At 36.7% G+C, this 23,111-nt stretch overlaps 1 protein-coding gene across 1 annotated transcript in view; it reads right to left on the bottom strand.

The window, feature by feature from the left end:
- Positions 1-3,008: 3,008 nt before the first annotated feature.
- Positions 3,009-23,111, bottom strand: part of myo5aa (myosin VAa) — a 130,757-nt gene continuing 110,654 nt past the window's right edge. The window contains exons 31-39 of the mRNA XM_067419641.1: positions 22,014-22,107; positions 21,772-21,915; positions 18,908-19,062; positions 18,687-18,776; positions 14,860-15,010; positions 14,495-14,777; positions 8,940-9,114; positions 5,326-5,406; positions 3,009-5,231 (exon numbers count right to left, since the gene is read on the bottom strand). Coding sequence (XP_067275742.1) covers positions 5,079-5,231; positions 5,326-5,406; positions 8,940-9,114; positions 14,495-14,777; positions 14,860-15,010; positions 18,687-18,776; positions 18,908-19,062; positions 21,772-21,915; positions 22,014-22,107 — 1,326 coding nt within the window. The 3' untranslated portion in view covers positions 3,009-5,078. The remainder of the gene's footprint in view (positions 5,232-5,325; positions 5,407-8,939; positions 9,115-14,494; positions 14,778-14,859; positions 15,011-18,686; positions 18,777-18,907; positions 19,063-21,771; positions 21,916-22,013; positions 22,108-23,111) is intronic.

Consider the following 23,111-nt stretch of genomic DNA (forward strand, 5'->3'; position numbering starts at 1 on the left):
GTCTTGACTTTAATCCGATCACTTTTTCATTTCCTCTTATTGCTTTCCTCCAACAAAACCTTTTCTTTCTTATTTGTCTCTGCTGCTTCGGACATGACTATATTATCCGACGAACAAAGTTGGGCTCGCACGTCCGAATTTAAGGAAGTGTGTGTGTTGGTGGAAGTGATGTATATGCCGTAAAGCAGTCGAATTTTGTAGTTCTTTTTGTTCTCGGGTTACTACCCGAAACCCGAAGTTTAAAAGTATGATTAAAAACGATACAGACCCCATCAGGCTATGGCAGACGTGTCATTCAACCTATTGTAAGTCGATTTATCATCACAAGAGTCTTAAAAAAATATATTATGAAGGTTGAAAAGTTACCTAGTGCTGCTTTAAATACTTATATTACTGACAGTAGTCCAGCCAGTATATTGTTTTTTAAAAGTTGTTGCTGCAGCCCTTAACTGATGTTGTGATTTGGCCTGAAGCTCCACCCTCCACTTATCTACCAATCACGAAGTCAGTAGTATTTGGGCATCCGGGTTGCCAGATCTGCTCTAGTTACCGCAGCTGCAGCTACAAACCTTCCTGCAGGATCCTGCAGCAAACCTGGAAACCTCGAGTCAGGGGGAGGGAGAGAGGGGATAGTGATTGCAGTACCAGTTTTGGCCACAATCTTATATACACTTCCTTTAAAACAGTTCAAACATGTATTTTAGTCTGGGACTATACTTAAGCCTAGTCTGTTAAACCGGCCATACATTTTTTAATATTGTAATTAAAAAGAAAACATTCAGATAGTGCTGAATTCGTTTATTTGACTTGAACAGCTTTTGACATTAGTATATCACTCCATGACATTGCATTGATGAACACATGAAATAATTACAGCTACAGAAACTACAAACTCCCTGGTCCTTCAGTCAGAGACATTCCCCCAAAACCTCAATCTGCCATTTGAACAAGTTGAAGGAGAAGCAAACATATGAGATATGAGATGTTGAACTGATCTGCATTACTACAGCAACTATCAATGGCTGTATAAGCTATCTTTATACACGCGTGAGAGCAGGCTGATCAGGATGAGCATCAGACTGTGGACTGGCTGTTGTAATGTCAATGTCATTTTTTTTTCCTTTTTACAAACCATTTAGAACTCAGAGCTGAGGAAAGACTGAAGCAGGGCTGTTGGATGAGTGTGACGAGATTTTTTAAGATGTTTTAAGAAGCATTTGTAAAATAAACGGTTTCCATTTGAATAGGCATATTACGGGTTAAATAAAGCAAATTAATAGAATATGAAACTTGACAGAGAATCAAACAGTTTACATCGACACGTCGTCCACTCAGAGGTAAGGCTTCATCTAAAATATGACAGTAAATAGAACCATGTACAAACACGTCAACATTCAATGATTTTTTTTTACATTGTCATTTGTTTGTGTTCCAGTACAATTGTATAACTTTCCATTTGAAGTGATATGCATTTGTGTTAAATTGCATTTGTAAATATTCCACAAGAACTGAACAAATAACACAATAAAATAATAAAAAAGAGCTCAAAAAGGTCACACACACAATGGTCCCGTGATCATAAAACTCCTGAATGATTCTGTGCAACTTGATTTTAGCTGTGCTCATGTGAGCGCAGTACAATGCAAAAACAATAACTGAACGCTCGTAATGTATGCACGCACGCACGCACGCACGCACACACACCCTCCATCCATTCTTGTGACAAATGCATAACCACTTATCTCCATCAGAAAGCAGTTGAGACTGAAAGACATAGGAAGGACTTAGTAAGGCATGATAAAATCCCAGCGCATTGGGACCCAAAGCTGTGTGTTAATGGCCAATAATGCATTGAACTAGTGTGGAAGATTTTAAAGCTAAACCCATGCAGTTCCGAGTAGAAACAAAGTATCAACATGCATTGTATGTAATGTAATGGGGTGTGTGAATGTTAATGTGTGTTGGTGATTGAAAACATGACTGTGCTAAAGTGACAGCTTCAGATCAAAACAGGAGTTACAGATCAGAACAAACAGCTTTTCAATAAAAGCTGACACATTCAATATAATACTGATATCCTGTCAGACACGAACATAAAGGACAAACCAGCAAAACAACTGACAAAAAGAAATTTGTACATATATGGGATGAGATATTATCTCATCCAACAGCACATGCCAGAAAAACAACAGCTGTTTCTAACTTTTAAAAACGTATAATACTGAAATAAATAACAGCAGGTTTTTGATAAACATCTTCATGTCTTGAGTCAGTAGATTGGGGTTTCTTTATAGTTCTGCAAAGGCTGTCCAGTGTGTTTTGGGCATACAAGATGCCTTTGTGAATCTCATGACGCTTATTTCACATACAAAAAAAATAAAATAAAAAATAAATAAAATGGCCTGCACTTTATATTAGGCGGCCTTAACTACTATGTACTTTCATAAAGTAGTACAATGTATTTATTGTGTTCATATTGTATTGTACAACACTTTAGCTGATATATATCAGTAGCTGATATTGAGGTGTGATACGGGTAAAGTTAGGGACAGGTGTGTTGGTATGGGTAAGGTCAAAAGTGTAATTATAAATGTAACTACCGTACATAAATTAATTACAGATGTAATTACATGCAGGTATTTTTTTTTTTTAAATGTAAGTACAATTTAAAAACATGTATGTACACAATAAATATATTGTCTCAGATATCTATAATTTAAATGTTAGTACATAGTAGTTAAGGCCACCTGATGTAAAGTGGGTCCAAAAAATATTATACTGACAAGATGTTTTGTCTATTTAAGCTTATTTCTCATTACTGTAATAAAAAATAATAATAATGATGTAAACAATGTAAAATACACAAATATAGATCATGGTCATGTACAGAATTGATGCTGATTTTAATAAAACATGTAGGAACTCAATGTAATAACTGCACATAATGTAATAAGTATTACATTATTATTATAATAAAATGTTTATAATGTAAAATATTTCTCAAAATGTTGAGAAATGTATTACATTATAAACTCACCAAAACATGTCATATTTTCTTGTCATATTTTCATTGGTACTCCTTTACAGTACATTTAAAAAATCTTTAAATTGATTATTTATTATATTGATTAATTATTGATTTAATTTATTTATCTGGATTTAGATTTTTAAAATGTACTGTAAATGAATGCCAATGCTTTATGTTTAATAAACATATAATAATAATAGTATGGATATTTAAATGTTGCATTTCACTGGTAGTTTAATACTGGCTTTATATTTTAAAGAATCAACTATAAAAGGAAATAAATAAAAAAATATTATTATTTTTTAAACTAACGAAATAATGAAAATATGACATTTGGTAAGATTATAATGTAATAATTTTCTCAATGTAAAAACTGTTGTTACATGAGCTCAAGATTTGAATACATTTTGAGAAAATTACTACATTATGAACATTTTATTATACTAATAATGTAATACTTATTACCTTATGTGCAATTATTACATTATGAGTTGGTACAACACACTTGTGTCGAGATATTGAATGATATTTCATAAAATTTCTATAAATCACTGTATTACAATAGTGAGAATTGTTTTGGGGGAAATATGCTTGACGTAAAAAATGCTATTATAATGTTCCTAAAATTGGCTCCAAAAATTCTTTGTGCACATCTATTTTGTTTGATATTTCACCGGGTCATTGCGGGTACATATTGCACCAACATACAGAATGGTGGAAGGCCATCTGAAACCTCATTAAAACTCATTCAGGAGTCTAGATCCCACCTGAACTAATGCTAGCTCTTTTTAAAACCTGTAAAACAAGGATCTCAGGCTCTTGATATGTGCGATGCTGACCCAAACAATCCCATCATGCACTGGGTCTGGACTGTGCCATCTCTTTGGAAATGATTCCCCACGAGCAGAGATGTAAACTTGAGGAAGCTCTTGAGGAAGAGATCAGCTCTGGGACTGTATGGAAGCTAAGTTTTCTATTTCGCCAGTTATACCAGACATGACTACTTATTAGCTAATCACCACACGCTACTAACAAATAATAATCTATGTTAATGAAGTCAGCTGAGCTCCAAGGACGAGTCTAGGTTATTTATCTGATATGGATGAGAGCAGAGGACTACAGTATGTTCCGCAAACTAGATATCCATGTCAGCTAGCATCTGAGAGCAAAAATAAATAAATCTGATAGGGTAAAGCAATAAATAAAATATCCTAGCATCATACATTTTCATAGATATTTATATATGTATAAGATTATACAGCCCCGTGAACATATTCTGGTTGTGATAGTGGTCTGAAAAGGCATTAGTGTTAGAATGAGTTATGAGACCTTCATTCTTCCTTCCGTAACTTTTAATAAGCAAAAAAATGATAATATTCCAGGTGAATCCCACAAAAAATATCCAGGTTCCACAATCAAAAGATAATATTATGAGAATATATTTTCCAGTTTTTAAAAAACATTGTTTTGTGGATATTTCAGCCCATATTCTCATTACTGGAATGTTTGTGCAATTTTGTTATTCACAATATTTTTTCAATAATAACAATACAGTTCAAATTATTTATTTGATCCACATATGCCAGCAAATACTGTACAATGTGAATAATATTGTTTTCAATTCCCAATAAGGGATTTTTGGCAAAAAAGCAATGAGAATTTTGGGGGAAAGTGCTTAACTGTCATTAAAATAACATCACAATGTCAAAAATATTAATGGTGTATTATAATGATGGGCTTTTTTTATTTTTTATTCTTTTAGGGAAAACAGTTTCCTATGTCTTTCTTTTGATTTTGGGGTCCAATGAGAACTAAACACATATTTAGTCTTGTTTCATTTTTTTTTGTGGAGAGATTCACCCTTTTAAGGAATAAACAAAAGTGATGAAGAAGAGCAAAAAGAGGGATCTGTGACATAGTCTAAATTGCATTCTCTTTAAGTATGTGGCTTATTTACCTATAACAATTGATTTTTTTAATTTTTTTTATTTATATATTTTGGCTCCCTGTTCCTGCCGTGTGATTGGCTGAGGTGAGGTGATTGACAGGTCTACACACGAGTGAGGAAGGCCAGATTGAGGCTGCCGGGGATCTGAATGGTTTCCAGGGCCAGGGAGGAGGGGTTAAAGGGGAAGGTCACGGGGTAGATGACTTTGGTGTCCATCAGAAGCTGAGGCGACTCCTTTCGATCCCGTAAACGCGTCTGACAGAGGAAAGACTCAGGTTGAAGCATTCACACACAATGAAAAAGATAGAATGACATAAAGAGCAGAAGAACTAGAATTTTTGAAACATACCTGAATTGTTCTTATGAACAATACCGACACACGCTCTTCAAATGCATTGACAGGCGTATACAAGTTCAGCACCTTCACAATCTGGACAGAAAATAAGAAATGATGAGGGAGTGTATCAACTTGTTTTAAGCAACAACAAAAACAAAGAGATTTTTTTTTTTGACCAAACTAATCCAACAATAGGCCTCCAAAAAATAACTTTTATAGTCAGTTTTACATGGTATAACCATGGTTGACAACTATGGTGCCCCTAAAGGGACATGGTGATGGAAAAAATTAGATGGGAATAAAAATTATGTCAATGCTTTTACATTCACTCGCAAAACATTTGTGTTCCCCCAAGAAACTTTGATTTTACTCACAAAGACCACAAAAAGCTTTTGCAAAAGAACCTAAAGCATTGAAATATATTTTTTTCACCACCATGTCCCTTTCAGGACAACATTCAGTATAATCTGTTATTCTGACCCATGTCATAAAAATCTTTGGAAACATGAATCATACACTGTTTGTTAATAGGCCAGAGGAGAACAGGCACTCCGACTGAGCCTGGTTTCGCCCAAGGTTTATTGTTCACCTGATGGAGTTTTGGAGATGGAGTTCAACTTGTTCATGGGTTTTGGTTCCTTGCCACTGCTGCCTTTGCCTTGGCTTGCTCAGTTGGGGACACTACATTTTACTAAACTAAATTAACTACGACTAAATTACTGATCTGCCCACATTGTCGCTATATATAGAATCAAATTCTGTTCATTGTTTTCCTTTTTAACCCTGTGAAGCTGCTTTGAAACAATCGGCATTCTAAAAAGCACTATATAAAAATTAGGCTGACTTGACATTACCACAGTAAAACAGTACTGACTGACTAACTAACTAAACTAAATGTGATCCTTGCATTTATTTTAATTGTATTTATTTTTAAAGGGATAGTTCCAGGCCCGGATTGGCTAATCGGGAGCACCGGGAAAATTCCCGGTGGGCCGGTCTGTTTTTGAGGCCGCGAGGGCCGTTGTTGTCATGGCACTTGGTTGAACTATGGATGCTGTCCCCAGGCTGCCTGCACTCACAGCAGCCCCACTTTTTTATTTTACCGCGGTCCAACAATTTTTATTTATTATTTTACCGAAGTCCCACTCTTTTTTTTTTACTTAATATTTTCTCACAGAGTGCAGCCTGCAGGTTAATGATGACGTGAATATATTTTGACTCTCTGGAAACTGACGCAGCCAAATGTTCTAAGCTGTGCACAATGTTACTCAAAAAAACTAATTATGACGACGAGGCCGGTAAGTAATTATCCCGTTAAGGTAGTTATGAGCAGTGCAAGATACGACTGCGCAAAACAATGCTGTCTGCAAACCACGTTCATGTATCAAACTTTTTCTTAGCTCTTCAGCAGCAGCCGCCTCTAGTCCGTTTTGCTGCTAATAATTAAGAGCAACGCCCAGTAACAAGCTCCTGTCATGAGCCCAACACACCCGAATGGGCAGGTAAGATTGTCATTCATAAGTATTAGGAAGAGCCCTGCTCAATGAAAAATGCCCTGAGATAATAATGATACGTGATGATTTAGGTTCGTTAATGAAACTGAGTGACTTGATTTAAAAGCTTTGTAAAAAGGGGGTATTTGTCGTGAGAAATAAATGTAACAAATTTCATTTAGTGTCAGAAAGCGAGGACCCAGTTGTGAAGAGATTAGCTCTTACTGTGAAACACAGGTAAACTGCTATTGCACCATAGTGTGTGAATAAGCAAACATTATCACTGATTTTTTTTCTAATTTAGTATCTTACTTGTTTCCAGTTTAAATATCTAAATATTATTAATTCAAGATACATTTACTAGACAAGTGAAATGACATAAGAAATTGACTTGTTTTCTGAATTAGAAAAAAATAATCTTTTCTTCATTTCAATTTTTGGATATTTAGGAATACTAATTCTTTAAAAAAGAGAGAGAGAGATTCTGATACTGTCCTGTTATTTACTGTTCTAATAAATCTTCATTGTGAAACAAAACTTAAGCTACTGTTTTTGCACTGTATTGAAAATTATATTTTTCAAAAATACAAAGAATTATAAGGCTGTAGAGAATAGTGTACCTTATGCAGACTTATATTCTGAGGTTGGAATCACATTATTTTAATATAGTCTGTCGTGAACTAAAGTGGGCTGGTCTAAGGAATGAAACTCCAGGGCTGAAAATGAGTCTCAATCCGGCCCTGGATAGTTCACCCAAAAAGGAAAATTAGCCCATGATTTACTCACTTTCAAGTCATCATAGGTGTATATTATATACTTCTTTCAGACAAATAAAATCAGTCATGTCCTTGCTCTTCCAAGCTTTATAATGGCAGAAATGGCTGTTTCTGTTTTAAGGTCCATAAAAGTGCATGTAAAATTAATCCACACGGCTCCGGGGCCCTACAGGCCTTCATAATAGAGCTTAGATCAGGCTCAAAAAAATCAGGCCTGACCCTACTGAGCCCGTGCACGCTGTGTCTGAGCCCAGCCTGGCCTGACACATTAACTGTAATTATGAGCCCAAGCCCAATTTAAACCCTACTATTTTTAATACGTGGGCGTTCTGACAAGAAACGAGCCTGTAATAAGCAAAGGGGGCCGGTGTGACTCATGTTAAAACTAACATTGATATATTGAAATGAGCTGATAACATCACCGTTTTCTCCAGAGCGACTACAGCCGAATCAAATTTTGTCGCTATATTTTCCTGTTTTTTTTTGTGTGAACTATCCCTTTAATAGTTAGTGAGTGACTAAGTAGATCATGTTTTGTTTGCCTGAAAGAGCTAATATTGCACAACTTATATTAGCTACATCAAGACAAGGCCGTAACCATGTCTTGACCATTGTTGGGGACCAATGTTTTTTATTTTTATAAAGCATAAAGAAACAGAACAGTGAACCAAATTCTAGGTCTAATTCTAGTTGGGAAATGATTATTTTGGGACTATTTGCAATTATTATTTGCATTAATTTGCGTCATTATATTGTTAGTCTCGAGATTCTTCCCGTTACTGAATAAATGCATAGATCTGCTGTTAACATTTGAATTCCTTAGTGGTCTGGTGGTAAAACACAAAGATGTTCAATGATTGTATATTAAGATCAGGGACACGTTTGTGTGCATTTTGTTTTGCGATTTCACCGGAAAGAATAGTGTCTCCGCAACGACATTAAGCGATAGATTGACATGCTTGTCTGTGTGAAGACCACAAGAGCAAAAAAAAAATTGTAAACCCACCTACTTTGTCAAAATTATTGAGAAGGCCAATAAAATCATAGACGAATGCCATTAGACCAGACCAAAAATGTAACTTTAAACCTTTTTGTCATCCTAACATACAGAAAGTTGCATAATGAAGTGCAGTGCAATAATTTCAAATATTGCGGGGGACAATTTGGCCATTTCTAATTACTCAATGTGGTTACCATTTCTATAGTGGTTACGGCCCTGCATCAAGACAATATGAAATCTACTTACACAAAAGAAATTGCATACATCCATAAAATGAGCAGGGAAAGAAATCAAGTGGGCTATAATTGATAAAAACAGATCATGTTCATTTGAAGTGCAGTCTGGAGTGAGCGTTACCTGCGCTGTAGAGAGGGCGTTACACATGGAGCAGATGGCCTCGGCATCCTCGTCGGTTTTCTTCTTGACCTGCAGTAGTTGTGCGGCCTGAATCAGCGGCTCCAGCGTCTCTTTTGCACCGCAAGTCATGAGGTTCTTATCTCTCAGCCACTCCTCCAACTGACTCACGTTGTACCTGAACACATACACACATAAACCCTTATACCAGAGACAATATTACTGGAAATAAATTCAAACATGGCCAACAATTGAATGTCCGAGCTAATAATCTTACATGAGCTACTAGTTTGTGGTCAGTAAAATGTATGTGGTGGTTTATGTAACCATGTAGTCTTTACTTACTGTCCCTTTTGATCAATACATCCTTGCTGAATAAAAGTATTAATCTGGGGATTCTGTAGCACTGGTTCTTTTAGACTTGAGCGCTGCTTTCGATACGATAGACCACAATGTTCTTTTATCTCGCCTAGAACATGTGGTGGGTATAAAGGGAACTGCCCTATGCTGGTTTCGTTCATATCTTTCAAACAGAAGTTTCTCTGTTAACATTGGGCAATGTCACTCTGGCTCCGTCCCGCTGGCCTGTGGTGTCCCCCAGGGATCTATTCTGGCTCCTGTTCTGTTTTCTATTTATATGCTTCCACTTGGATCTATCTTTCGAAAGTATGGTATTAGTTACCATTGTTATGCAGACGACACATAAATATATCTCCCTATAAAACATGCAAATAATTTAGACACTGTGACAGCTTGCCTTGATGACATTAAAGCATGGATGTCTTTAAACTTTTTAAGTCTTAATGAGAGCAAAACGAAGGTTGTGGTGTTTTCCCTCTCTGTTGACAAAAACATTTCAAATTTAAATCTGAGTGTGCTGGCGCCCTTTGTTAAACCATACGTGAAAAATGTGGGTGTTATACTTGACAGCGCCTTAAAGCTTGATAGGCAGGTAAATCAAGTTGTTAAGTCAAGTTTTTATCAATTGCGTGTTCTGGTTAAAAGTCATTTCTCTCTTTTAATAACTTTGAAAGAGTTATCCATGCTTTTATCACCACAAGACTAGACTATTGCAATTCCCTATATCTGGGGATTGGGCAGGCCTCCTTGAACCGCCTTGAAATGGTTCAAAATGCGGCTGCTAGAGTTTTAACAGGAGCTCGCAAATTTGAACATATTACCCCCATCTAGACATGTGCCGATTTTCGATAATGCGATTTATCACGATAATGAATATGCACGATATTGTTATCGTGGGCACTTTAAAATATCGTAAATAATAATTTATTAAAAATTCATAATTTTTTAATGCATTCAAGAATACTTTGCCCATCAACCGTATAAATGCTCAACACCGCTGTATTCTGCGTCAAAGGGACACGCGCTCAGATATAAACAAGCCCAATGTGCGTTTGCACATGACTGAACCGGTGAAGGAGTGGCGCTGCTGAAGTGCCGCTAAGTGACAGCAGAGGGCGCTGATGCAGAATTAAGCCGGTTACCCCGGAAACCAGCAAACAAACAAAAAAACACGTGTAGTTTTTAAAACAGCCATTCGTTTTTGTAATCTCAATGTTGTTCATCACAGCACCAAATACTTAATACTTAAAGACTTAATAGGCTATTTATTTTCAAACTTAAACATTTTTATGTTTTAATCTGGACTACAACATGCCCTAATAATTAGAACGTTGTGTTATTGTTCAGTAAAACTTTAAAACATACGACTACATTAGTTAACATGTTAATTCATTATTCACCAAACTGACAATGAAAAATACTTATAAAGAATGATTCATTCTATGGTAATTTCTTAGTTACTGTTTAATAACATTAAAATCAAAATCAAAATAACTTTTTAATGGACCTAAGATAAAACTAACAATGATCAGTATTTCTTAACTAACATTAACAAAAACATTATTTTCTGTACCAAATGTAGCTTTTGCTCAATCTTAGTTAATGCATAAACTAATGAGACCCTTATTGTAATTTGTAAGCCTACCTGTTGTTCTTTATAGCCTAATTCTTTTGCACTTTAACCTGTTTGAAAATTGTACTTTTACAGCTCTGAAAAAAATCAAGAGACCACTTAACATTGATTTCTCAATGAGGGGTCTCTTAATTTTTTTCCAGAGCTGTATATATTTTTGGTGCATTATTGTATTTAAACATTCAGTTATTTTTGTTCTTACAAAAATAGTTCTTAAAGCTGTTATGCTATGGCAACACTTTTTTTTGCAACTTATTTCAATATCGTGATAATATCGTATATTGTGATAAAACTTCAGCAATTAATCGCAACATGAAAAATTGATATCGGCACATGCCTACCCCCATCCTACGCTCCCTTAACTGGTTGCCTTTGCGCCATAGAACTGATTTTAAAGTACTGTTATTGGTTTTTAAATCATTACATGGATTAGCACCACAATACCTTACAGACCTGCTGATTGAACACCACCCAGGGAGAGTACTTAGGTCTGCAAATCAGAGGCTCTTAGGAGTCCCTAAAACTAGATTAAAGTCTAGGGGCGACCGGGCCTTCTCAGTAGCCGCTCCTAGACTGTGGAACACCCTGCCTATACAAACTAGAACTGCTCCTACATTATCCATTTTTAAATCACAGTTAAAGACATTTTTATTTGATAAGGCTTATAATTCATGATTTATCTGTCTTGAATGTTGTTGTTGTTTTTGTGGTGCTATTTTTTCATGTTTTTATTATTATTCTAAGTTTAATGATTTCCGTGTACAGCACATTGGTCAACGGCAGTTGTTTTAATAGTGCTATATAAATAAATCAAAAATAAAATAAAATAAAATTAATTTCTTTCAAAAAAATCTTGCTGAATCCAAACTTATGAATGGTAGTGTAAATCTACTAATACTAATATTACTAATACTAATGAATAATATTGACCAGCTTTAAACAATTTCTGCCAAAAGACTATGTGATAGAATTATATTAATATTGAACAATTACATTTTCTAATGCAAGACATAATTTAACATACAGTTTACATTTAAACAGTTTTAATAATCTACATTTAGAATACATCATTTAGAATATTAAAGGTATAGTTCACCTAAAAATGAAAATCCTGTCATAATTTACTGTAACCAATAGTTGATGGTTACATTGACTTCCATAGAATGAAAAAGAAAAACTACTTTGGAAGTAAGTAGGGGCCCTCAACTGTTTGGTTACCAACATTATTCAAAATATTTTATTTTGTGTTTCATACAGGTTTGTAACAATTTTCATTTTTGTGTGAATGATAACTTTTAAATTGTGATTTAAGGCGAGACACTACAAGTGAATACGGATTTTTTTCTTTAAAATGTTTCTTCTTTTTTTTCCGGATTTAAAAAATATATATTATTAGAAGATATCACTGTGAAACTTCTCCAGTTTATTACTGGCATAAACATTAAAAAAAATGTAGTATGCAAATGAGGCCTTATATACCTAAATAAACACTTATTTGCATACATTTCCAAAAACAAAATCTGGAAATTGAAAGGACCAGGTTTAAAATTATTGGTTCTATTTGTTATCATATTAGATGAGAGGGCTTTTATAGAGAGGACTCTGGATATCTTATTTTGTGCTTTTAGTAAATTAGAGAATATAGCTGAAGAGAATCTAATTCTGAATATAGCTTTAAAAAAATACATTTGACTTTTTTTTTTTTTTTTTAAATAAAAGGACCTATAACTCAGGATAGGAATGATATCAACAAATCCCTCAGTAAAAGCCTTCAGAATATAGTTAAGTAAAAGACTGAAAAAGTTGGTGCTTGTAGGTGCAATTGAAGTGGATATGTCCGACTCTGACTGTGAGGAAAAAATAATTTTAGAAAACAGCCTTTAAAGTTTTATATTGTACCATTTCAAATATTTCTATTGAAACCCCCAACGTACAAACAAAATATATATTCAGTTCATTAATATCAGAAGTGTATAATATTTAAAACACAAGGAAATTGATAAATGAATAAATTATTAATAGCAATAGCCTTAAGCTGAAGAGAACTACCTTAACAAACAAACAAACATAACAACAGTCATACAAACTGCAAACGAACTGTTTGTCGTATGTCCATCTATAACTAAATGAATCTAATTTGTGGGGTTTCATCGTCAAATCTGTTGTTGTGTACTTTCTTTTTACTAGCTCTTGCAAGTGACAGCTGTTGCCATCTTTTCTGTAAACGTTTATGAGCGGATATATGCGTTGTCGGCATTTTTTCTCAGGCAGAGAATAAACAAACAAGTGGCAGGGCGTATCAATCACGTAGTCAGAAATAGACAAATTCACTGATTCGACCAATCAGATGTGGTTTCGGCTGTAGATTCCCTGGCAAACTTACTGGCTATTTCTACAATGGAAATGCTCATATTTGGATTAGACAGCGCTGTATATGAGACTGAGACAATAATACCAGGCATGACATGTTTCTGTGAACGGAGACAGCACGGGAGCTCGCAAAGAGAATGCTAACTTTTGGTGATTTCAATTATAAATCTAAATGTGTAAGTTGACAAAATATAATGAAATAAACCTATAATGTTGACATATATTTTATTTTGACATGAAAGCTTAAATGCTAAAGCTGCACTTTGTACATTTTCGTCTGCTTGATGCCGCATATTTAAAAGAGAGGCTTAGCTTGATGACGACTTTGAGCTCAGAATCTTGGGACATGTGGTCTTCACCTCACAGCCGGTGGAAAAGAATCAGGATAGGACTCGGGCAGAAATCATGTTCATGAATGGGGTTGTTAACGTTACTGTAGTATGAAGCAGAGCCGGACAGAGTGTTGTGGAGCTGAGTAAGGCCGCTGGAGCGGTACGGCTCACGAGCAGCGGGACTTTTTTATGACGGGACAGTCGCCGGCGCCTTTTCCGCTTTTCCGGTCATGAGTATGAGGTAACGCAGCTCTTTTTATCATATCAGATACATATAAGTGTGTTAAACATGATGTTATGACGTTACTCTTTGCTTTCGCTCAGCAGCTGCTGTGACACTTGTTGCTTACTGCTAAGAGTAAAGCGCTTCTGCAGAATAAAACCGAAAACCGAGGGTAACACAGATATGACACAATTGACAGGCGACTCCCTCAGACGTCCCCAGCTCCTTGGCTAAAATAACAATTTTCGCACAATTTACAAATAGTTGGAAACATTTGGGATATTGTAAGAACTCAACTGAATGAAATATATAAAACTGGCCTGGTGGTTTTTGGATATATTATTGCAAAAATACTACATAGTGCACCTTTAAGGAAACAAATTGGCCCAAAATGTAAAAATTGACCACTGCATGAAAAAAACAATGTTTTCACCTGCCGTGTCTCGCCTTAATTTGAATGATTATTTTACTATTTTGAAATAAAGCAGCATGTTTAATGGCCTTATCTTTCACTATGGTTTCAATAATGTATTGATTAATTACTAATATTTACAATTCAAACCCTATATGTGTTGTATATTATCTGGTCTGCATATATTTTGCACTGTTCCGCAAACATATAGCACTTATTTGCACACACCTGATCTGCATGCCCTTGCTCCAGGAGCACATGTCTTTACGCAGCAGCAGGTTGTTGAGAGTGACGGCTCCGATGATGTAGAACTGCTGCTTGACCACCTGTTTGATGAGCTCCGGGTCGGTCCCGTGCTGACACATGATGGAGTGGAAGGTATTGAGCTGGCGGATGATGGAGTCCAACGTGTACGTCCCCTCGTCGGCGATACTCGATGTCCTCTTGCGGAGACCCGTGGGCTTCACCCCGGAAACGCCCTGGATAGTTTCATGTTCCAACATGCCAGAGACTGCAGAGAGCAACAACAGATAGAGGGTTACATACAGAGGGATACAGATCGAAAGGAAGACACCCAGAGGTCACATGCTCACCGATCATTGGCTGAAGGATGTTCTCCATAGATTTGATGAGCTGTTGGTAGATCTGAATGGCCAGATCGCTCAAAACCTGCCGGTACTCGGCCAGGTCAAAGTTGGAGAGACAGTGATCGTTCTGTTTAGGGGTGTTATGTTTCATGAATTGCTGGAGAGAGAAGGAGGAGAAAGTGTTGATTCTGTTTAAGCAGCACTGGAGACAGAGAGAAAATGTGGCCACATGTACACTGCAGAAAAATAGGTTACCTCTGAGACAATATACACTATTACCAAACCTTTTGAACCATGAATTTACATAATTTTTCCAAGACATGTTCAGTTGTTTGCGATTAAACAGCGCAATCTCTACATAAGAAATTACAGTTGCAAGAAAAAGTATGTGAACCGCTTGCAGAATCTGTGAAAATGTGAATAATTTTAACTAAATAAGAGAGACCATACAAAATGCATTATTTTTGATTTAGTGCAGTCCTAAATATTTTACATCATTTTTTTTTAGTGGTGGGCCGTTATCTGTGTTAACGTGCTGCGTTAACCTGAGACTCTTATCAGGCGATAAAAAGAATATTGCCGTTAATCTATTCTCGAAGTTGGGTTGGGAGCTGGGTCTATACTACGCAAGCTATGATAACTTTCACTTTGATATTTTAGCGTGGATGTATACCTAGCTGAACGACCTAGCGAGAACGAGTCTTCGAACCTGTATGTATGCCTACTGTGAAGTTACCACCACATCAAACATGACATGCTAACATGGATGCTGCTATGAAGCCACCGGGTTTGCTTCAGGGAAAATGTACTTTTAAGAAGCTTCCCAATGGAAACCTCGACAAGACTACGGTTGTTTGCACCTTGTGCAATGCAGAATTATTTTACTGTAGGAGTTCTTCCAGTCTCGAGTACAGCCTAAACGCACATTTTTTTGTTATTCCGATTGAAAGATTAAGTGGACTGTTTACATGAGACGTTATCTAAACCGATCTGGGGTTTACGTGTGCTGACTTTCAGTTGGAATAATTTTGTGACATGTTGTGACAGTTTGTCAGAATGTCAACGCTGTCCTCTCCAGCAGCTGGAATGAGTTACCGGTTGCCATAGCAACTCTCACGGCCACCAGGATTTATACGGTTTTATAAAAGCTATTTATTTGTTGTTTAGTGTAAAATAAATTATTCTGTCAGGCGCAGTTGAAGTAAAAAGTGTGGGGTTAGGGTTGTTACATGTTTGTCTGCGGTCTTTAGTCTGCCACAAAACAACACTACATTAAAATCATGAACTCAAATGTTATTGTGAAAAGAAAAAAAACACAATGACTGTTGTAAGTAACAGTGCGTGAATCAGACCTTTCTGCAAAGCCTAACGCAAATAAAATAAAGTAAATAAAGAAATATTTGTGTAGTGAAGTATTTTTTTTTACACAATGCCGCGGGCAATCAATTACTCCTTTACACGTGCATCACATCATCACCGTCCTCCTCGCGCAGCACGCAGCAACTTGCGCTCTCTTCATCAAGGATTAAAACAAAATGGGGACAAAAAGGTTGTATTGTCTTTGTGGGTATAGATTACTAATTTACATGTATAGAAACAATAAAACTTTAAATTCTCACAGCTATAGGAAGCCTACCTAGGTTGTAGAGGCCCGACGTCAGACTCAGCACATACCGCCTACAGTATTTTGTTAAGAACTTTGAAAAATGATGCTGCAGCCAATGAGCAGCCGGCGGGGGGGGTGGTTGCAGGATGCCTCAACCTCCGTGCAGTTTCTAATGTTTATCAGACAATAACTACAATGACTCAAGATTTTGCTTTAGAATAATTTTCGGGACAATTAGGGCCAGATTTAGGATTTGGGACAACAGTGTAGGTTTCGGGACTGTCCAGAATTTTTCAGAACGTCTGGTCACCCTACAACTGAGGGATTACTTATTCTTATAAACTGAGATTCAGGGTTCACTGAAAACCTGGAAATAATACCATGGGAGGGAAAAAAACAATGTGAATAAATCCACTTTCTGTAGTGAATAAAAAAAGGATTTATTAAAAGCTCTATATTTCACCAGCAGGAAATTGCTCTTTGTGAATGTAATCTCTATACAATTATAGAAGACTGGGTAAACCCAGCCCGATCTGCCGGCGGTTTGATTTTGCCCTGCAGCTCAGGCTGGAAACCTGCACATTCATGTATTCAGCTTGTTACAAACTTGCGGAGACCAATCACAAGCCGGTTTATCAACCTGGCTTGCTATTGGTGGGTTTAACACAATGACGGATAGAGAAGTGATGGATTGTAGGGTCTGATTGGTTAAAGGACTATCCAACTGGCTAATAAATGGCTCTTGTGCCCAGCGCGAATCTAAAATGGTCTGAAGTAGCTTCATTATTCATAGGTGTGCATTGGGCGTAACATGAATAAACCAATCAGAGTGGCATCCAACATTCCCTTTAAAAGCAGGTGTGCAAGTTCCATTATGGATTGCTATTATTATGGTGTATTTACCAGGCGCACGCCAGGAGCGGTTCACAGCCAAGGAGACTGATGTTCTTGTAAGAGTGAAAGTGTTTTTTTGTGACAGACTAAAGGCCGCAGACAAACATGTAACAACCCTAACCCCACACTTTTTACTTCAGCACACTGGCTTGCTATTTGTGGGTTTAACACAATGACGGATAGAGAAGTGATGGATTGTGGGGTCTGATTGGTTAAAGGACTATCCAGTTGCATAATAATTCAGTCATTTGAATTATGCTCATTGATCACGCCTCTTGGGCCCTATTTTAACGATCTGAAACGCAAGTGTCAAAGCGCGAAGCGCAAGTAACTTTGTGGGCAGGTCTCGGCGCTGTTGCTATTTTGCCGGCGGGATAAATGCCTCTTGCGCCCGGCACAAATCTAAAATGGGTTGGTCTGAAGTAGCTTCATTATTCAAAGCAGGTGCGCAAGTTCCATTATGGATTGCTATTATTATGGCGTATTTACCAGGCGCACGCCAGGAGCGGTTCACAGCCGAGGAGACTGATCCTTAATTACTACAATTAGCCTGAATAATTTGTAAGTTAGATTTATGCCTATTTTTTCACATCTTCGTGGCACACCACAATGTGTTAATATTTTTTTTTGTGTAACAATTTATGATTTGCAAAAATAACTCTTGCATCTGTGTAGATTACATGAGCAAAGTGTATGCGTGTTGTGCACGCTACATTATGGTCAAGCATGCGCCCTTAAAATAGCATAATGAACAACGAGCAACGCGCCACTGACTTTAGACTAGGTTTTTTCTGGTCAGTGGGGCAACTGTTTAATGGAACAGCAAAATAGCACCAGGGATTGTTTGCGCCGGAACACGCCTCCTTTTTTGCGCTGAACCGCCCAGGGAGCACAAGTTCATTCACTAGTTTAGCGACGTGGAAAAGCGCGCTTTGCGCAGGTGCAAAATAGGAATGACACATGCATCGGTGTACAAAGTCAATTGCGCTGGGTGCAAGATAGGGCCCCTTGTGCAGTAGAAAATACACAGCAGACTCCCCAGACCAATGTTCAATCTTGAAAGATTGAGTTTGGTCTGGTGATAGCCAGACTAAAAATTATAGCTTAAAAAACACAAACGGTGTCTCTTGACTGTGTTTACTAATAACTAACGGATATGTCTTCATCCTTTATGTTAGTTTAGTATAAAAAATTAAATAATTTATATATATATATATAAAAATGAATGTAATAAATTCTTGTTCTCCATGTTTCTTGTTTACAGCCAAAATCTTTGCAGTGCACATGGCCAGAGCGAGACAGGAAGTCCATGTGTGTCCGTTTGTGATCTCACCTCGTCGCCACTGTACTGTTTCAGGCAGTGCAGGAAACGACATGTGTTGGACAACCAGAAGGAAACGGTCTCAAAGTCGTCACCTCGTTTCTGTAGAAACAGCAAAACATTAACAGTTTGCAGTGATAAAGGAAAACAAAGTTATTCTGACTTCTGTCAGTTGTGTTAAGTTATAGCATTATAATTGTGAACGGTGTGTGTGAGAGTGAGTGTATGGAGACCTTGAGGATTTTCTTGATGCTGTTGATGACAGAGGTGAGTAGAGATCGGACTTTCTGGTCATCATTAACGTAGTCGGCATGGCGCAGACACATGAAGAGGATGTAAGCCGGCAGGCCAGGTATCAGATTCACTGCCACACCACGAGGCTTCAGCTCTGAACACATGCACAGATCAGTTTTATTAAGGCCTTTTATTTTAGTATTATTTTAAAATATTATTTTAATTTATTAAGGCTATTTTTTATTAAGGCCTTTTGCCAGTTTTCTTAAAAAGAGGGAAGCATGGAATGGGAATCATGTAAACTGGAAATTGAGCTTGAACTAGGCCTGTCATGTTAACAAATTTTGCTGGACGATAAATTGCCCAAGAAATCATGACGATAAACGATAATATTGTCATTCTGAGACCATTTATCTAAAATAATGATAATGGCATAATAATGCAGTACGCGCATATACTCGGTATGGTGTATACCTCGACGCGTCTGCATGAGCGCGAGGGTGCGTGCGGCAAAAATGACGTCAACGAGGAGTGCGCGAGACCCCATTTCGCTCGGTGGTGTGCACATCAATTTTTTTATGATATTATATTATATTTACAGTACTTATATTTATTATATTTATGTAAAAGTAGTTATTTGCAATATGTAATTTGATGCTATTTATACTTTATTTTGACAGATACATACTATTTGCACCTCAGTATTGTTGTACATTAACAGAATGCAATAATAAGATTTTTTCAATTATAAAATGGATGCTGCCTTAATGGGACAATAAAAGCCCTCCTTACACCTACACTCAACCCTACCCAATAAATGCATTTTCTTAATTGTTAATTATTGAAAGTAAATGCCTATCCAATATGATATATGATGGGAAAAGAGAGAAGAGGGAGTTCTGCAAAAGGTGGATTTGATCCCGGGTTGATTGCGTCAAAACGTTGAAATACACCCATATTATCTTGCTTGGCCAACCAGGCATTGTTAGGCGGAGCTAGTGTGAATAGCACTTGCATACAAGGCAAGCTATTTGCACTTGGTATGGATAGACACTCCTAAAATTTTAATTCTGATTAATTACTCAACCTCATGTCGTTCCAAACCTGTAAGACTTTGCAACTAGAAATGCAGCTACGCAACTACCACTTTGACGCTTCAAAAAGTTCAAGAAGAGATTGTAAAACTAATCCATATGACTTGAGTGGTTTAGTCCAAATGTTCTTTATATGATGAACAGATTGTATTTAGGCTTTTATTCACATACAAACATTAATCAACTCACACATCAGTTATGATGAACGGAAGCTCAAGCATGTTCGCTTGATGTGCGAGAACCAATGAGGTTTGTTCTCGTGCGTCAAGCAGGTTTGGTTGAGCTTCTGTTTTTGTTGGCTGATCAATGTTTATTTGTGAATAAAAGCCTAAATATAATCTGTTCATCACATAAAGCAATCGAGTCTCCAGAAAATTTTGAATAAACTGTTCAAATCATATAGATTAGTTTTACGATCTCTTTATGAACTTTTTGAAGCGTAGTTGCATAGCTGTCAATGGAAAGTACAGATCTGGCTCAGATTTGATTAAAAATACATACTTTTTTTTTTGAAGATGAACGAAAGTCTTACGGGTTTGGAATGATATGAGGGTGAGTAAATGATGGCAGAATTTAAATTTTTAGGTGAACTAACCCTTTATTATCTGCTAACACTTTATTTTCATGGTCCCCTAATAGACATTCTACTGACTAAAAATAATTGTACATCTACATGTTAACTTACTCTACAAACCAGAACCTTAATATCAAAATGGCTATAGTTCAACGGCCTCATTGGCGCAATCAGTAAAACGTATGCATAGCTAATAGATCACTGTTTTGTCGCGATCAACACTGCTTTCAATCTGCCTTTTGCAAAGCTTGCTCTTCTCTCTTTTCTCATCACATATCACATCGGAAAGGCATTTATTTTCAATATAAATTAAGAAAAAGTTGTAAATGTTGAATAAAGTGCCATTCAAAATGTTTAATAATAATAAAAGCATGTTCTGGGTAGGGTTAGGGATAGGTGTAGGTGTTCCTTTAAGGCAGCATCCATTTAATAATTTAAATAAAAATTCACACTGTTATTATTGCATCCTGTTAACGTACAACAATACTGAGGTGCAAATAGTATGTATCTGTCAAAATAAATTAAAAATGACATGAAATTACTATTTATATGGCAAATAACTGCTACTTTTATATGGTGTAAATAGAATATATCACTATTTTCACTTATTAAATAGTAACTAAAGGTATTTGCATTTAGTGTAAATATGATCTATTGCTAAGAAAATATGTTATTTTCAATGATTGTAAATAGAATCTAGCTGCTATTAACACTTGGTGTAAATAGCATCTTTCGCTATTTACACTTAGTGCAAATTGCCGCTGCCTTATTTAATGCCCCCAAAAAACATGTCTTTATAATTGTTGCACTTTATATAGCTGCAATAATTGCTGCTAGGAGGAGGCACTGTAGAGACCAGAGAGCGCATGGTAAAAGGGAGAGAATTTTCTCCACTTTTGTTTATTTATTTGGAATGCCAGAGGCGTTCTGTTATCCCAACATACGGTTCGCCAAACCATGTTATTTTTAATTTGCTGTGTATCATCGGCTCTGCTTGTTTGCGATCCTCCACTAATTTACACTGCTCTTGGTAGACTGCATTGAACAAAATGGAAATGACCTGGCTGTGACTGTGTTCTTTAATTTGCGCATTATCAGTAGATAACCTGCAGAACTTTCCGCTTCCATCTGTGCTTTTATGGGATTTTTTTCTGGGATTTACCCTGTTTAGTAAATCTGGCCCTAAGTGTCTTACCAAGTATGAGATTTTTGACCAGTTTGAGTTCATCCTCTTTCTTGTATTCCAGCATTCCCTGGAAATCTTTCTCCCTGCGTGGAATGTTCACTGGATGAACAGGCTCATCGGTCGTCTGTCCTGGAGACACGTCCATCTGCCCGCCTACAATACACAGGCAAACATCCACGCACACAAACATCAAGGCTCGTATATTATGTAGATTTGAATTCCACAGAACTGAACACAGCCTATGATCATACCTTCCAGGTCATTGATCTTCTTTGCGAAGACTTTGAGCTGTTTCTTCAGCTTGCGGACGGTCTTGTCCTGCTTCTCCAGCTGTTCCATGAGATCCTGTCACCACAGAGACGAGACATCATCATCAGACAATTGTGGCAGCTCTATGGCAACTAAGTCTCTTTGGCAGCAGGTGAAAAATAGAGTTTATTTTAGTGAATCGGGACAAAGCAGGTCAAACGAGCATCTTTCAGTTCTGCAATAATCTGAAGATATCAGCGCTTTCAGTCTTTCATCTGTCCATGCAACTCATTAAACAGAGAGAAAAAACAGACAAATAGAAACAAAGATGGGCGAATCTCACAAATAAATGTCCCTTTTCACCCCATCAGAAAAAAAAAAAAGATATTATATTTTTCTTAAAGGACAACTCTGGTGAAAAATGACCCTGAGGCCGGGTAATTAACAAATGGTTACCAAGTAGATCATTCTCTGGGATGCGTTTTCATGAAAATCGAATGTAAAGGGTTTTATCTCTAAAACCAGATTAGCTTATAACGCAAGTGTATGGGGCATGGAATAAGTAAAATTAAATCGCTTGTTAATACCACTAACTAACAAGGCTCAAAATAGCCTCACACTAACATTGTAGCATAATGAGGGTCCCTACATGCCAACTGAAGCATTTAGAACTTTGTAAGAGTACAAACAGTTTAATAAGAAGATACTTTATAAAGCAGTACACACGCGTATACAGATAGGCGCCATCTTGGAAAAAAGTCTCAACCAGTTGAGCCACGAACGCTGTGCTAAGTGATGAATTGTGAACTGGATATCTCATATGGGACACCTTCTTCCCTTGTAGTTAGTCAACCATATATTTTAATAAACAGGTATAATTCATGCATTTCCATGTAAATAGATTTCACAAACTTAATTCCTATCGATCAGCTCCCTTAGCACAGCGTTTGTGGCTCGACTCGTCGAGACTGTTTTCCAAGATGGCGCCTGTCCATAAACGGGTAATGTACTGTCTTTATAAATTATCTTCTTATTAAAATGTTTGTACACTTACAAAGTTCTAAATAATTCAGTTGGCATGTAGGGACTTTCATTATGCT

This window comes from Pseudorasbora parva, chromosome 16, assembly GCF_024679245.1.
Source record: "Pseudorasbora parva isolate DD20220531a chromosome 16, ASM2467924v1, whole genome shotgun sequence".
In the NCBI taxonomy this organism is placed as follows: Eukaryota; Metazoa; Chordata; class Actinopteri; order Cypriniformes; family Gobionidae; genus Pseudorasbora; species Pseudorasbora parva.